Below are 17,586 nucleotides of genomic sequence, written 5' to 3'. Positions count from 1 at the left end.
TCCAAAACAACACCTGTCCAATTTAAAAGTCCAGATTTTCTATGTTTTAAAAGGTTTTTTGCTTTTCTCTTCTTAGTTCCTTTCTTTCGGGTCTAGGATTTTTCTCTTTATGGTAGTTTGCTGCTTTAAAAAATAGTTCTAAGAGTCTCTTTTCCTGGATTTTCCTTTTTTTTCCCCTTTAAGGTTAGGGTCTAAATAAAAAGGAATCTTCTCCCCCAGCTTCAATTACTGTTCATCTGCACCGATCCTGCACGTTTTTTTGTTGCCTTGGCTATCCCAGCTTTGTGGCAGCCATGATGGCTGCCTCTTTTCTTCATTGAGGGAAGAAGACCAGAGTTCAGAAGGAGAGTTACTGCTCTCCCCGAACTACAGGGCCTCCCCTCTTTTCTTCATCACCCCTACAGGGTGGCTTTAGCTCCTTTCGGAGCCCTCCAACAGGAAGTCAGTGTGGGAGCATGGAGACCCGCTCCTAATGTCCGATACCGCTGCGATGTCAGCCGGAAGTCAGTCTGTACCCAATTTTTGTGTTCAGGTTTGCCATTTTACAATGCAGCTAACTAATCCCGGCCTATATACTTCTCTTCACAGAATAGTGATTGCAGACTGCTTTTGTGCCTATAAAAGGTATTATCGTAAAAGCAGAGAATAATAATGCTTAGGGGATGGAAATATAAAAGCTGATTCTTTGGTTTGTCAGTCTTTGCTCCATTAGAAGGCAGTTAAAAACTAATGTGCAGGAATGTTGTCATTTCATACAGCATTAGATTATTGAAGCTTGAAGAGCTTCAAAATAATGTGCTTTTCTGGATACTTTTATAGATGTTAACTGTGCCTCACAGCATACACTTGAATTAGATTACCAAGTTATTTTAATATTGTTCAGTCTTGAATTCATCACACAGTGAAAATTGTAAATAACTGATAACCAAGCCGATATTCAGAGGTGTTTCCAGTAACAAATTTGCACGAACTGCACAAGATCAGATCAGTTTCTCAATTTTGGTTTATGTTTTTGACAGGATATGTTTCCAGGTATGGAAATGCAATGAACAGAGTGAAGGAAGCGAATCTTAAGAGCTAATCTAGCACCAAACCATCATCAAACATATTTTGTTAGAATGTCTCACATTCAAGGCAAAGGAATAAAAGAAACAATAAGAAACAATCTTAAAGGTGGTAAAGTTCAGAAACTAAGAGTTTTGTGAAATTATTTTTTTCCACAGTTTCAAATGTAAATCTGATAAAAAAGTACTTTTATGAAAGTATTTTTTTATTATTATTATTATTTATTCGATTTTTATACCGCCCTTCTCCCGAAGGACTCAGGGCGGTGTACAGCCAAGGTAAAACAAACAGTACAATATACAATTAAAATGCAAATTAAAATTACATAGTTGGCCTAAAAACTTTAAAATATATAAAACTAAAAACCTCTTAAAATTAATGATAGAAAATTTAAAACCAATAAAATTTAAGCCAGCCCCGCGCGAATAAATAAATGTGTTTTCAATTCGCGGCGGAAGGTCCGAAGGTCAGGTATTTGGCGTAAACCCGGGGGAAGTTCGTTCCAGAGGGTGGGAGCCCCCACAGAGAAGGATCTTCCCCTGGGGGCCGCCAGCCGACATTGCTTGGCGGACGGCACCCTGAGAAGTCCCTCTCTGTGTGAGCGTACGGGTCGGTGGGAGGCATGAGGTAACAGCAGGCGGTCTCGTAAGTATCCAGGCCCTAAGCCATTGAGCGCTTTAAAGGTAGTAACCAAAACCTTAAAGTGCACCCGAAAGATCACAGGTAGCCAGTGCAGTCTGCGCAGGAGCGGTGTTACACGGGAGCTACGCGAAGCTCCCTCTATCACCCGCACAGCTGCATTCTGGACTAACTGAAGCCTCCGGGTGCACCTCAAGGGGAGCCCCATGTAGAGAGCATTACAATAATCCAAGCGGGAGGTAACGAGCGCATGAGTGACTGTGCACAAAGCATCCCGATCAAGGAAGGGGCGCAACTGCTGAACCAGGCGAACCTGGTGGAAGGCCCTCCTGGAGACGGCCGTCAAATGATCTTCAAACGACAGCCGTTCATCCTAAGTTGCGCACCCTATTCTTTGGGGCCAATAACTCGCCTCCAACAGTCAGCTGCGGCTGCAGCTGACTGAATCGGGGTGCCGGCATCCACAGCCACTCCGTCTTGGAGGGATTAAGCTTGAGCCTGTTTCTCCCCATCCAGACCCGTACGGCTTCCAAGCACCGGGACAGCACTTCAACAGTTTCGTTGGGGTGGCCTGGGGTGGAAAAGTACAGCTGAGTATCATCAGCGTACAGCTGGTATCTCATCCCAAAGCCACTGATGATCTCTCCCAACGGCTTCATATAGATGTTGAACAGAAGGGGCGAGAGGATCGACCCCTGTGGCACCCCACAAGTGAGGCACCTCGCGGCCGACCTCTGCCTCCCTGTCAACACCGTCTGCGACCGATCGGAGAGATAGGAGGAGAACCACCGATAAACGGTGCCTCCCACTCCCAATCCCCCCAACCGGCGCAGCAAGATACCATGGTTGATGGTATCAAAAGCCACTGAGAGGTCTAATAGGACCAGGGCAGAGGAATAACCCCTGTCCCTGGCCCTCCAGAGATCATCCACCAACGTGACCAAAGCTGTCTCCGTGCTGTCTCCGGGTCGGAAGCCGGACTGGAACGGGTCTAGATAGACAGCTTCATCCAGGTATTGGGGTAGCTGCCGCGCCACAGCACTCTCTACAACCTTCGCAACAAAGCGAAGGTTGGAGACCGGACGATAATTACCCAAAATAGCTGGGTCCAGGGAAGGCTTCTTGAGGAGGGGTCTCACCACCGACTCTTTCAAGGCGGCAGGGAAAACCCCTTCCAACAAAGAAGCGTTGATAATCCCCTGGAGCCAGCCTCGTGTCACCTCCTGAGTGGCCAGTACCAGCCAGGAAGGACACGGGTCCAGTAAACATGTGGTGGCGTGGAGCCTCCCCAGCAACCTGTCCACGTCCTCGGGAGCCACAGGGTCAAGCTCATCCCAAACAGACTCAACAAGACGTGCCTCCTCCCTCTCGCTTGGATCATCCCAATTTCGGTCTAGACCATCCCGGAGCTGAGCGATTTTATCGTTTATAGATAACCACTAAACTCCTCGGCACGTCCCTGCAAAGGGTCATCCCGCACCTCCTGATGAAGGAGGGAGCGGGTCTCCCGAAACAGGGCGGCCGGGCGGTTATCTGCCAACGCAATGAGGGTGGAAGCGTAGGAACGCCTTGCCTCCCTCATTGCCACTAGGTAGGTCCTAGAATAGGACCTAACTAGTGTCCGATCAGCTTCGGAACGACTGGACCTCCAAGTACTCTCTAGGCGTCTTCTCCGGCGTTTCATCTCCCTCAGCCCCTCGGAAAACCAAGGGGCCGGACGAGATCTACGCCGGGTCAGAGGCCGCAAAGGCACGACACGATCCAAGGCCCCAGCCGCGGCCTGTTCCCAGGCCACAACTAGTTCCTCAGCCGAGCCGTGGGCCAGATCCTCAGGGAATGGCCCAAGCTCCGTCAGGAATCTCTCAGGGTACATCAGGTGCCTGGGACGGAACCAACGTATAGGTTCCGTCTCCCTGCGATGGTGGGTGGCGGTTCGGAAGTCTAGGCAAAGAAGAAAATGATCTGACCATGACATCGGTTCTGTTACTAAATCATCTAATACCAGATCATTTAACCCCTGTCCAGAGATATAAATTAGATCCAGCGTGCCTCCTCCCATGTGCGTAGGGCCATCATTTACTCGAATCAGGTCCAAGGCCGTCATGGAAGCCTGGAACTCCCGAGCTGCAGTCGATGACAAGCCAGTTGATGGCAGGTTGAAATCCCCCATGACTATAAGTCTGGGGGTCTCAACCGCCACACCGGCAAGTACCTCCAACAGCTCGGGCAGGGCTGTGGTCACACAGCAAGGAGCCAGGTACGCGATCAACAAGCCCAACTGATTCCTATGGCCCCACCTCACATAGAGGGATTCACAGCCGGTAATCTGAGGAACAGTGACCTCCCTCGGCTCTAGATCTTCCTTAATGACAACCGCCACCCCTCCACCCCTACTTTGGGCCCTCGGTTGATGAAATGCTCGGAAACCCAGAGGGCACAGCTCAACAAGGGGAACCCCCCCCCTCTGGACCCAACCAGGTCTCTGTAATGCCCATAAGGGCCGCGGACTCCCCCTGAATAAGATCGCAAATCAGGGGAGCTTTATTGACCATGGATCGGGCATTACATAACATCAACCAAAAATCCAAGCATCTGAGGACCCGAGGAACGGGTAGGGACTGAGGGGCCGGAGCACATGATCGCTTTCAAACATCGAGCACGTGCTCCCAACACTTGATACGCCCCCCCCTCCACCATATCTGCCATTCTTCCCCCCCCCCAAAAGTAATCAATTAAACTTCAAGAACTGGTTGCCATCAAGGAAGAATGTAAGATTCTAGACAGGAAATTATCAATCATACTTTGAATTACACAGTGCAATTATGTTAACATGATGAGTTCCTTTTTCTTATAATAGTTGCTTACTAGAAGCTAAAAACTGTTTGCGCAGGTTATGTGAAAAGTAGGAAGTGAAATAAAGTGCCGGTTGCTATTCATTGCATCCTGCAGTCTAAGCCATTATAGCAGTTGTATTTTTCTTGGATAAAGCTGTCTCTGTGATGGTGAGAATAGACTGAGAGATTAACAATTAATCATTCCAATTTCTTACACACTTCTGATTGAGTCTCTATTTAACAGGGATATAGGTCCAAAGTTGATTTCTTTCCTCCTCCATGATAGATGTTTAGCTCAAATCAATGTTTGGAATTCAATTTATTTAAATACTAAGAGCTAACATTCTTGAATATTTTAGGTTAGGGTAATAAAGTAATCCCTACTGTTTATGAAATCCACAAGAGATAACTTTTTAATTATACAACATTTCAGTCTATTGTAATGACAAAAAATTGTCCTGACTGTTCTCCTGTATGTAAACTTTAACATTAGAACTTCTAATTAATTATCACCTTCAATTTTTAACAATTCTCCAGTGCTTCATGTTCCCTCAGCCACCTCTTCCTGTTGTCAATATGTATTCCCTCTTGCTCTTAAATCTGACATTGTTCCTTTTTTCTTCAAAACTCTGTTACTATTTCTAGATTCCTAGCATATAAAATGTTCTACAATATTTTATGATATTGTATCAATACAGCCAACAGATATACAAACTTTTATCACTACTGCTAAGTAATCATGCAGCCTATTAATTGGGTTTAATTAAAGCAGCATATACTAGCTATTGCTATATCCTTAATACACAATAACTGAATTCAAAATCACATTTAGTTTAAACACTGCTGTAAACAGTTCAGAATCAAGCATATGAACAAGCAAAGATAACAATTGCATTTTCTGTCTTTTTTTCTGTCTAGTTTTAAAACTGTTTTGCCATACTCTGCAGATTGGTAAGAAGTATGGGTGAGGAAAACTTGGAATAAGCCAAGAAGCCACAAACTTCAAAGCATATTCACAGATCATTCTAAGAGACAAGTCTTAATTTCAAGGTGATCTCTTTTTTATTTTTAGTACATGCTAAATCACATTAAAAAAAGGAAAATTAGATTTAAGTATGAACATATCATACATTAATATTAGGCTTCAAAGGCAATTGATGCATTTGTTCATTTACTTTATCAAAGCAAAAAATACCTTTGTTGTCTGCAGCAATAAATCCCAGAATGTTCTCATGGCGCAACATGACTGTTTGATAGATTTCAGCTTCTCTAAACCATGATCGCTCTTCCCGTGATGAGAAGATTTTCACAGCTACATCACCACCACGCCATCGGCCACGCCACACTTCCCCAAAGCGGCCTTTGCCAATGATTTCCTGGAGGACAATTGTTCGAGCCACAGTACGCTGGACAAACAGTGGTAAGCCTGAAAGCAGAGAATGAAGGATGGAAACAGAGACAAAGCAGAAGATAATGACAAGAACAATAAGCTCACCTTGATTACACATTTGATATAATTATACTAGATATCAATGTGACATTCTTCCCCCCCCCAAAAAAAATGGGAACATTTGCACTACTCAGGTGACCCTGAAGACACAGATAAACCTCCAAGTGGCCTCAACGACTCTCTAAAAGGATGCAAATGACCTGCAAGGAGTATAAATCCTTCCATTCCCTACCATCCAGGCAGAGCTGAAGAAGCTTCTTGGATGAGAAACAAAACTTCTTGAAAGAAAAGCAAGAAAGTCCAGTTGCCTCTTGAAAAAGCACCTTTGGGACCTCTCTTGGATTAAACAATAGATTATAAGATATTTTAGAAATGAATGGGTATGTTTATGTCAGTTCTAGTGTCTGTTTTTTCCCCTCCGGGTACGCCATACCTTCAAACTTGATGTAAGCCCTACCTCTTTACTCAACTAATAAACTACTCAACTTTATTCATCAACTAATTGAAAAATAGTTTGTTTTGAAGCTTCTCAGTTTTTCTTTGAGTGTAATTTACAAATTGGACCTGGATATTGGTCTCTGAATGTTAGTACTACTGGTTGCTTTTCTTTTAAAGAAACATGGGGATTTTTAAAATTAATTAAAACTTACTGTTTTGAATCTATGCCTGTGGAATTGAAACTTGGACAACTTGTGGTGGGCTCTCATGAGAACACTTTGTTTTTCTACTTAATCCTGTACTAATTGAAATGGACTTATAAACAATCTAAGTTTTCTTACTTTTCCCTTTATATTTATTTTTAGACACTAGATAGTGCTATTGACTAGAGTGCACAGATCAACCTGTAAGTAGCAGTAGCACTAAGACTTATATACCACTTCATAGTGCTTTACAGCCCTCTCTAAGTGGCTTACAGAGTCAGCCTATTGCTCCCAACAATCTAGGTCCTCATTTTACCCACTTCGGAAGGATGGAAGGCGAAGTCAATCTTGAGCTGGTGAGAACTGAACAGAATTAGCCTGCAATACTGCATTCTAACCTGCACCACCACGGCTCTTAAGTAGTCAGTTTATCATTGACTGGCTCAAAATATCACAGCATTTGGACCTGTGAGTTGGAATTCTTTAGAACTATGTTTGAAGAATTTACAATAAAAGTGACACAATCTATAGGAGCTAGATTTGAGATGCTGGAAAAACAAATGGACAATAAGTTGAATAAAATTACTGGCAAAGTTAAACAAATGAATGACAAAATGGATTTTCTGGAAAATAGAATGGGGGCTAGAGATGCTTGGCTGGATAGAAGACTAGATGATATTATGTTACTGAAACAGAGAGAAAGATTTTAGAGCTATTCCTGAAAACCCTGATAAAAGTATAAGAAAGGCAGTAGTAAATAAAAAACAAAGATGTTGGTTAAAAAATTAGTGTACAAGATCAAGAGAAAAACACTGGTTTTAAAATTAAGATGAATGTTAAATATTTGGGGATTACATTGACTAATATGAATTGTATGCTGTTTCAGAATAACTATGGGAAAGTGTGGAATGACATTAAAAAAGATTTATTGAGGTGGGACAAATACAGCTATTTCTGTAATAAAGATGAATTTTTACCAAGGATGCTGTTTTTGTTTCAGACAATACTGATATTAATATTTATTAAAATGGTAAAAGATTTTCCCTGCTAGTCGTGCCTGATTCTAGGGGGCAGTGCTCATCTCCAATTCACAGCCTAAGAGCCAGCATTATCCAAAGACGCTTCTGTGGTCATATGGCTGCCATGACTATACGCAGAGGTGCACAGAACACCGTTACTTTCCCATCAAATTGGTACCTTTTAATGTGTCTGTATGCTTTTGGACGGCAAGGTGGGCAGGAGCTGGGGCGAATAATTCTATCATGTGTACTTAGGTCTCAAATTGTCAGCTTTCTGGTTGACAAGCCCAGTGTCTTAATTGCTTGGTCACTGCATTCCCCCCCCTCCAAATCACTATCAGGCATGCCAAATTGAGGGTTTGGAATAAGTATAACCCAAGAATGACTCCCCTAAAATTCCTCTATTGTTGTCCCTCAAGAAGCCTTTTTCAAAACAGAAATGATAGTTACATGAAACTGGTTGATGTACCTAAATTAAATTCAAGAGAAGAATTGATAAGGAAGTTCATACCTGTCAGTGCTTATGCTCAGTGATAAAAAAAGTTTAAATTGGATAAAAATTATGATTTTGCAAATGAGAAACCTGACTTTGAACTAGACTAATGATGAATATGCTGTTGTTAAGAAGTATAAACTTAATAAAAGTTTATATGGAAGTTGACTAGATTAAAGATTGTATGATTACATGGACAAAACAATTTTGATACAATATAATGCTTGATCAGTGGGGAATATATGTGAAGTCAAAGATTGACATTTCATTGATTGGATGCTGAAAAGAAAAATAAAATCCAGGAATTTTTTTTTATGTTTAATGTTGGATGTTTGGGTCTTTTTTCTTTTTTTGTACACTAGTTGTTGTTACTGTTGGATATTTGGTTTTTTCTGTTTTGTATTTTATTCTCATTGATAAAACATACCAGTAATAAATATATACACAAAAAGAAATTACATTGAAATATAATTTGAAAGAGAATTTCTAGAAGATAATGTATCGTTGGTATTTAATACTGGATAAATTGTCAAAGGTATATAAATATATGTTGGAAATGCAATCAGAGTGAAGGTACTTTTTATCATTTTTGATAGACTTATAAGAAAGCTAAGAAAAATTGGGATCAGATTATGTACTTAAATTCAGACAATTCTTAAAATAAATATACAATTGAAATAAGACATTTTCCTTTTAGGTTTGATGGACAAACTGAAAGAAAACAGAACTTTATTTTTATATAAGATAATAGCAAATCTGTTGCTTGCAGAGGTGGAAGGGTTTACAAATTCTTACAACAGAAGAATAGATAGTGAAATTAATGGAATCGAAAGAAATGGCAAAACTGATTGCTTTGATCAAAGAAAGGAGTTTATCTAGCTTTGTTTCTCTTTAGAAACCACTTTAGGATTTTTTACTTGAAACAGAAAGAAATAAATTTTTTATTTTGGGATTTGGTTATAACTGTTTACAATTATGGAAGTACAGTGTATTATGATGAAATTTAGAGTAAAAGGTTACTGTACTTTATATTTATAGCTATATCAAAGAAAGCCAGAAGCTATTCTCTTCCATGTTTTTTTATATTTTTCCTCCTGTATTCTTAGTTTTTCTTGACTCTCCCATTTTCTTTCTTAATGTTTTGTTCTTTTATATTTTCTCATTTATTGAAACTTAATAGTTTTGTAAAAGAATAAGTTATTAATTACTAATATTTCATCTTGTTTGTTAGTATTCTTATCACTAACTTCAGTAGACTCAGTACTAATAGAACACTATATATCTTTGATTTCAAATACAGTTGCCTGTAGCTTTGTATGACTTATTTAAAGGAAGCATGAACTGCATGCTTTGAGGACAAATGAATTAATTTATTCTGAAGTGTAAGTTTAGTTTTTGCAGCTACAGTTTGTGGCAAACACTCCAGTACAAATAAAACATTGGATAGCCATTTAGGTGGAAGTTGTGCAAAAAACTCTAGGACGCATGGGTATTCTTAGGTTAACAGTACAGATTATTTATATATTGAAGTTTATAATAAAATAAAGCTAAACATCTTTATATAAAAGACACATTATACCTGAGCCAGAGCCAGAAGTAGACAAATCATAGACTAGATCTTGCAGAGTCTTGTCCTTGGATAGACACATCTCACAAGATGGATCCTCCATGTCCAATCGCTGACGGTTGTGGTATCCACGTGGATGGTGATGGAAGACAAAAACTACTATAATCATAATGATGAACACAAGAAAGACTGGTCCTGCAATGACAGCCACCAGTTCCACAGGTCCCCACATTGAAGAAGTTTCATTATCCTTCCAATGTCCTGGAGAGGGAAGACAAGGAAGAAAAGCTTCAAATTCAAACCCAGTATATATCTAAGGATTTTAAAAAAATCAATAGGTCTACATTTAATAGATTTGAAGGCATATAATTGAAAAGTAAGGGTAAACACTTAAAGGAATTGACACTGACTTGGAGTCTCAGGGATGCATGTACTTTAGCCAAAATGAAATAAGAAACATTTATTTTTACTGATTAAAAATGGAAGGTTGTAATTACACCAAAATCATAAAAAGTAGTAGTAGATATTTCTGTTATTCCCCCATTGCTGTTGCACCAAAAACAGGAAATCGGGATTCATGACAAAAGACTCCACTATACTTTCAAAGATTATTTAAATAGTATTAAGCATTGCTTTCAATTTTCCATTTCATCTTTCCTAACTGATTAAGGAATAATCTTGTGAAATTATTCAGCATACAGTATATTAGTAATTTTTGTTAAGATTTCCATATATTCTAAAAGAGGATTATTTTTCTGAAATCACTCATGCAGCCTAACCTCTAGCTAAAAATAAGCATGCTGCAATGAAATGTACTGCCAGAAGGGGGAATCAAACCCTTCCCCAACAATATTTCTTACTTTTTACACATAAAGAGACTGATAGTATTACCATAGAATTTAATATTGCAACCTAGCTAATGAATAGGGCTTTTAAAAACCTGCCTGTGATTTTATAATATAGTGGAAATTGACATTTAATTAGAAGTTCAACTGCTAATTTCATATGGCTCTACTTTCACCAAATTTTATTAGTTTTGGTACAAAATGATACCATAAACGGATGCAGTAATATACTTTTCCAAGTACCCCTTAAACATTAAATACAATTCCAGCTTTTAAAATTCAATCTTCATTGACATAAATCGAATTCTAATATCTCAGGCCAATTAGAATTCAAGGATTCCAGAGAATTCAAGGATTAAAATAAATCATTTTTCTGAAAATTGCACACAAACTCTTATGGGAAAAAAATTAAATTAGCTTATGTTGTTGATACTAAAAAAAAAAATCAGCTGCTTTACTATGCTTTTTATCCTAGATGCTGTAAACCACCGTCACTTGGGTGAGATGAGTGGTGTAGAAATTTTAAATAATTATATAAAATAATGAATGCCATTTGGGAGTATCAGGAAGGGAGCTTTTTCTTTTTCATTGACCTATTGTTGGAATATAGTTCCTATAGAGATTAAAATGGCTCTGGACCCTATCAGCTGTTTTGTAAGCCCTTGAAGACTTAGTTTTAGCACCAAATCTAGCGGTCAGAAATTGGAGTGGATACACTACTTATATTGACTTGTGATTGATGGCTTGTTTTTACAATGGCTTCTATTTTTATTTTGTCTTCTTAATTAATTAAATTTATATGCATTCTGTTAACACTGCTAGTTGTCCAGAGTCATGAATTTGAGATGGGAAGCTATTTAAATTGAATAAATAGATAAATAATAACTAAATAACTACCAGGATATATTGAGGCTGATATAACTACAGCATAAAAATAACCAGGCTTGCTTTAATTGCCTATAAAGACTCACAGAACATTCTCAGATTCAATCTATTGTACTTACCGCTGGGCACCATAAGATCAATTTTGTTACAGTAGTCAAAGTAGCAACAATGTGTATTGCGTACAGCTTCTGAACTAAGACAGAAAAATGGTTTTCCAGCAGGAATCAACTTTACTTCAGGAATACATGTCCGGGTGTGATGCTTCATTCCATTCACATTTGTTATTGAGACCATACAGGCGCCATCTGTTTCGCATGTGGCATTGGCTTGATTGCAGTCAGAGCACAAACACAATAAAGCTGAAGTAAGGAGAAAAATAATTCTGTGGGACAACCTACTTATGAGAAGGATTAATTGGAATTATATTACCTTTGAAATGAAACTATATATTATTTCAAGGTTTAATTGAGCCATTAGGAGTTTAAAGTAATACAAATGACATTTGCAAAATATTTTGAACCAAATTACGTCAATATTATATGAACAATGCTTTTATTCCTCAGGCTTCCTCTCCATGGGAAGCCTATAGAACAAAATAATTAATGTCTATTCGCTGTAGTTCTGATGTTTAAATGTCCCCCTAGAATAAGACAAGCCCATTTCTCTTATGCACAGCTGCTTTCTACAGAATGCAGATTCTTATTTCAAGGTTATTCTGTCAATTCAGTTTTGAAGGAAATCTGATATTAGAAGTAGGTATTTAATTTCTTTACACTTGAGCTATAAAACAAAATATTTTTGAATAACTCAAAGATATTCCATCTATTGCAATGAAGGACCAACACTATTTAAAATCCTATGTTGGACAAAGGCCAGTAATACATTTATTTTAGCAATATTTCTGCTCCATCTGACTTTTTAAAGATTGAAAGCATCAAGTCTATAGATGCAGTGCTCTTTGTGGCAAGTGAGCTGAATTTTAATAGGAATAATGAAAATCTACTGTACCAAACATGCAAAAAAATAATATCCACTGAACTTCCACTTGAAAAGAGAAGGCTCAAACATAGGCATGAATATCAATGACCAATTAGGATTACAACTGAATATCTGAAATGAAAGATTCAGCAACTAGTCTCTCACCATCTAGAAAAACAAAGTTATCCGAGGCAACTATCAATTCTCTAGAACAAAAATAAGTTTCCTTCTTTTAAAAATGATGAAGGCTATATGCAGACAAATTAATATATTTTAATAATTAATTTGCAAGTACATGAAATATTTAAACAAAATAAACACAGCGGTATTTTCTTCCCTCTCTCTATTTTACTGGGGCCAAAGAACAAAGAAAAATGTTGTAGATTTAACCTTGTTTTGTGAAGTGGCAGAAAGAAACAAAGAGCTATCCAATTCTGAAATAGTGCAAATTCCAGCCAGTTTTGCCTCTAGCTTTGTCACAACTATCTGTAACTTATACTACTTTTCATGTGATTTTTACTTATAATATGAAGGCTTCACTTAAAAAGGTTAAACAGAGTCAGGTCTATTTGGTACTTGGATGAAAGATCACCAGGAAATCTTTGTCCTGTAGGTGATCCTGAAAAGTAAAAAAAAAATCCTGGAAGGCAGCAATGGCAACGCATTTCTATACTATTGGGAGAAAAAAGCTACATACATATGCACACGAAATCACCAGCAGTCAAGATCAGTTCAAGACAGATTTGATTTGATTTACTATAAATTAATAATCCTTTAAGGGAGAAAGAATGGTCATTGCAATTGAAAAGTTGGCCTGTCCTGAATTTACTGGGTAGTCTAGAATAAACCCTATTCTATGAATGTACTGATATTGATGTCAGCTTATTTTACAGAGCATGACTAAAGATTTATTTGGTTGGGGCCAAATCTGAATGGTTTACTAAAGTAGTTAAAAATTCTCACTTTCCTCACTTTCAAACACCAGTATTCTCCTGTATTTTAGTTTCTTCCAACTGTACTTATATCTTAACTGACCAAATTACGCTTAGTAACAATTTCAAATTGTAGACCACAAAACCACTTTAATCCACAGTTTGAGGTTAACAACAATCATAATTTGCTTGATTCAATGTCATAGCAAATGGTGGTTAGATAAAAACATGTTATGAAATTGATGTACTAAAGTGAAAACAAAATTTATCCTATAGCATGTGGTTTAGAGAAGTGAATGCAATATGTGAACAGTATGAAAAAAATCTTCAAATATTAAAATGCAATCTATAAGTTATTTGTAAGCCCCATTATGTTTAGAAGGATTACTGTTTTCTTGATAAATATGCATGTAAATATAACTCAATACATTTATGTATGGATATTATTTACATGTCTCAGCACATGGTAGCAGTTGGCTAACCTTTTCTGGGTTTGATAGCTAAATAAGGTCAGACTTGATTAATACTTGGATAGGAAACTATCAGGAAATATCAAGGCTAAAATGGAAAGTCCAGCTAAACTAAATAGCCAGCTAAAATGGAAAATCTTTAGAAGAAAAATTCAGCAGATGGCATTGACAAACGATTTCCAGACTGTTACTTAGAAAATTACATGAACATATCTATGGAAGGATTAGGAGTCAATCTTGATTCAAGGACATTTTTATTATTTATATCTGTACTTCAGTTTGACTTCTGCATACATTAGTAAGTCACAACAGTTACTACAGAGCGCCAGTTTGGGACAGTGGTCAAGGTACCAAGCTAGAAACCAGGAGACCATGAGCTCTAGTCCTGTCTTAGTCATGAAGCTGGATAATCTTGGGTCAGACATTTTCTCTAAGCCCTGGGAAACAGGCAATGGCAAACCATTTCCAGAAAAAGCTTGCCAAGAAAATTGCAGATACTTGTCCAGAAGGCAATAATGACTAAAGAACACAAAAAAACCAAAGCAAAACTCTACAGGTAGTCCTCAATTTACAACAGTTCATTTAGTGACCATTCAAAGTTATAACAGCACTGTAAAAAGTGACTTTTGACCATTTTTGACATTTACAACCGTTGCAGCACCTCCATGGTCACATGATCAAAATTTAGATGCTTGGCAACTGATGCATATTTATGTAGGCTGCAGTATCCCAGGGTCATGTGATCCCCTTTTGTGACCTGACAAGCAAAGTCAATGGGGAAGCCACATTCACTTAATAAAACATGATAGTAAACAACTGCAGAGATTCACTTAACAACTGTGGCAAGAAAGGTCGTAAAATGAGACAAAATTCACTTAACAAGTGTTTCACTTAGCAACAAAAATGGGCTCAATTGTGGTTGTAAGTGGAGTGCTGGCTGTACAAGCAAACACCAGCAATTATAACTTAAATTATGCTATTCCTCTTGTTACAAAATCTCATGTAAAGGGAGTACTATATTGCAGAAATTGGTACCATTATTTCTCCCTCATAATACAAATCTATGTGTGAGAGAGGAAGAATTGCTAATTTATGGAGAAGAGGAATTTTACAGGAGAATTGTAAGAGGGCTGCTTGATCTTTCTAGATCCAGTTCTCCCACCTAAACGATATTGCTCCTAGATATCGTGATAACTTCCAGCTTTCCTCAAAAATAGAAAATGAATCTGACTGGTATAACACTACTTAATGGCAGAAGAAGAAAAATTTTGCAGAAAAAATTAATATGCACAGCAATAATTAATCCCCCTCTGCCAATGGTTGAATGCCAGAAAAATCAAGCTTGGGAACAAATATTTGCCAACACTGCACATAATTTCAGTTCAAATGTTGTGAAATGTCACTTGCTTTCTACAAGTCAATATCCACTTGCTATGTCACTGGAAAATAACTACATTCTGCTTTTTAATCAAACACAAAGCAGCTATCAAATTTTGCCTTTTCAGCTGTTGAACAAAAACCATTCCTCTGTCAAGGTACACGGAAAAAACAAGCAGTGAGGATAAATTTACTAATGTCAAGGAAGAAGGTGTGTGAACCTAAGAAACATAACATACTTTCTACAATAGTCAGCAGATTCTGTTTCCCAGAAGGAATAAAGAGCATGTACATACCTGTTGGACAGCTTAATGCAAAAAGTTAGATTTATCTAAACAAAGGAAAAAAATAGTTTCCCATTCCTAACAAGAAAGTGCTATAAATCAAGAACATCACAGGATTACATCATATCTCTTCGCAACTCATCCTCAGTAGAGTTTATTATGGTCTTCTATATACTTTCATGAATTGTAAACACACTCTGTGAACATCTGCAGCTATAAAGTACTAGTTCATTGCTTCTTTATGGACACTGGTGTGCCTTCTACAATTTGTCTTTATATATACTGAAACAGACACATTCTTATAACATCAAAACAATAATAAAAGAGAGTCATCAGATGATTTGAAGCAATAAACATGTTTGCCAAGTTACGTGTTTTTTGGAAAAACAATTGAAAGGAAATATTCTAGATACTACAAGAAGAGTGACACAAAGAAACATACTTCTCAATATTACCACTATAACAAAAGCTTTAATGTAGCACTATAGAGCCTTGATAAATCATGGGATCTTTGCAGAAAATTAGCCATTAAAACACAAGTAATTATTGACTACTGTGATTAGAATAATTTATTTATTTATTTATTATTCAAATTTTTATACCGCCCTTCTCCGAAGACTCAGGACAGCACAGATAAAACATGGATACCAAAACACTTAAAATCCAATATTAGTTAAAAATCTAATTCAATATGCTGAGTTATTAAAACAAATATGTAAAAATTCTAAAAATTTCTAAAAACCCCACTAAAACCCTCAATAAAATCGTTAGGCCAGCCCTGCTTGATGAAAAAAGAAAGTTTTGAGCTCGCGCTTAAAGGTCCGAAGGTCAGGCAGAAGACATAGCCCCACAGGTAGTTCATTCCAGAGGGCCGGAGCCCCCACAGAGAATGCTCTTCCCCTGGGGGCCGCCAGCTGACATTGTTTGGCTGACGGCACCCTAAGGAGGCCCTCTCTGTGAGAGTGCACCGGACGATGGGAGGCTGTAAGTGGCAGCAGGCGGTCCTGTAAATATCCCGGTCCCATGCCATGGAGCGCTTTAAAGGTGATGACCAACATCTTGAATCGCACCCGGAAGACCACTGGTAGCCAATGCAGCCTGCGGAGGAGAGATGTTACATGGGAGCTGCGCGACGCTCCCACTATCCCCTGCACGGCCGCATTCTGCACCAGTTGGAACCTCCTGGTGCTCTTCAAGGGGAGCCCCATGTAGAGAGCATTGCAGAAATCCAAGCGAGAGGTAACGAGGGCATGAGTGACTGTGCACAAAGAGTCCCGATCAAGGAAGGGGCGCAACTGGCGAATCAGGCGGACCTGATAAAAAGCTCCCCTGGCGACGGCCGTCAAATGGTCTTCTAGAGACAGCCGTGCATCCAGGAGAACGCCAAGGTTGCGCACCGATTCCTTGGGGGCAAGCGATTTGCCCCCATAGTCAGCGATGAAGTTAGCTGACTGTGCCGGGACGCTGGTATTCACAGCCACTCTGTCTTGGATGGGTTGAGTCGGAGTCTGTTCGTCCCCATCCAGACCCGTACGGCTTCCAGACACTGGGACAGCACTTCGACAGCTTAGTTGGGGTGGCCTGGGGTGGAAATGTACAGCTGAGTATCATCAGCGTACAGTTGACAACTCACCCCGAAACCACAGATGATCTCCCCCAGTGGCTTCATGTAGATGTTGAACAGGAGGGGCGAGAGAATCGACCCGAGGCACCCCACAAGTGAGTTGCCTAGCGGTCGACCTCTGCCCCCCAGTCAACACCGTCTGCGAATGGTCGGAGAGGTAGGAGGAGAACCACCGAAAAACGGTGCCCCCCACTCCCAAACCCTCCAACCGTCGTAGCAAGATACCATGGTCGATGGTATCGAAAGCCGCTGATAGATCTAACAGGACAAGGACAGAAGAACATCCCCTGTCCCGTGCCCTCCAGAAATCATCAACCAACGCGACCAAAGCCATCTCCGTGCTGTACCCGGGCCTGAAGCTGGACTGGTACGGGTCTAGATAGACAGTTTCCTCCAGGTACCGGGGAAGCTGCCAAGCCACCACACTCTCGACCACCTTTGCCACAAAGCGAAGGTTGGAGACTGGACGATAATTAGCCAAAA

At 39.2% G+C, this 17,586-nt stretch overlaps 1 protein-coding gene across 2 annotated transcripts in view; it reads right to left on the bottom strand.

Annotated features, from left to right (window-relative positions):
* The window catches only part of ACVR1B (activin A receptor type 1B), a 48,166-nt gene that overhangs the window by 16,234 nt on the left and 14,346 nt on the right, over positions 1–17,586 (bottom strand). For both annotated transcript variants that reach the window (XM_058173830.1, XM_058173831.1), the window contains exons 2-4: positions 11,558–11,797; positions 9,721–9,969; positions 5,734–5,964 (exon numbers count right to left, since the gene is read on the bottom strand). In XM_058173830.1, coding sequence (XP_058029813.1) covers positions 5,734–5,964; positions 9,721–9,969; positions 11,558–11,797 — 720 coding nt within the window. The remainder of the gene's footprint in view (positions 1–5,733; positions 5,965–9,720; positions 9,970–11,557; positions 11,798–17,586) is intronic.

Source organism: Ahaetulla prasina, chromosome 2, assembly GCF_028640845.1.
Source record: "Ahaetulla prasina isolate Xishuangbanna chromosome 2, ASM2864084v1, whole genome shotgun sequence".
Lineage (NCBI taxonomy): Eukaryota > Metazoa > Chordata > Lepidosauria > Squamata > Colubridae > Ahaetulla > Ahaetulla prasina.
Note: the sequence above shows the minus strand (reverse complement) of the source record. Positions and strands in the feature narration are given on the sequence as shown.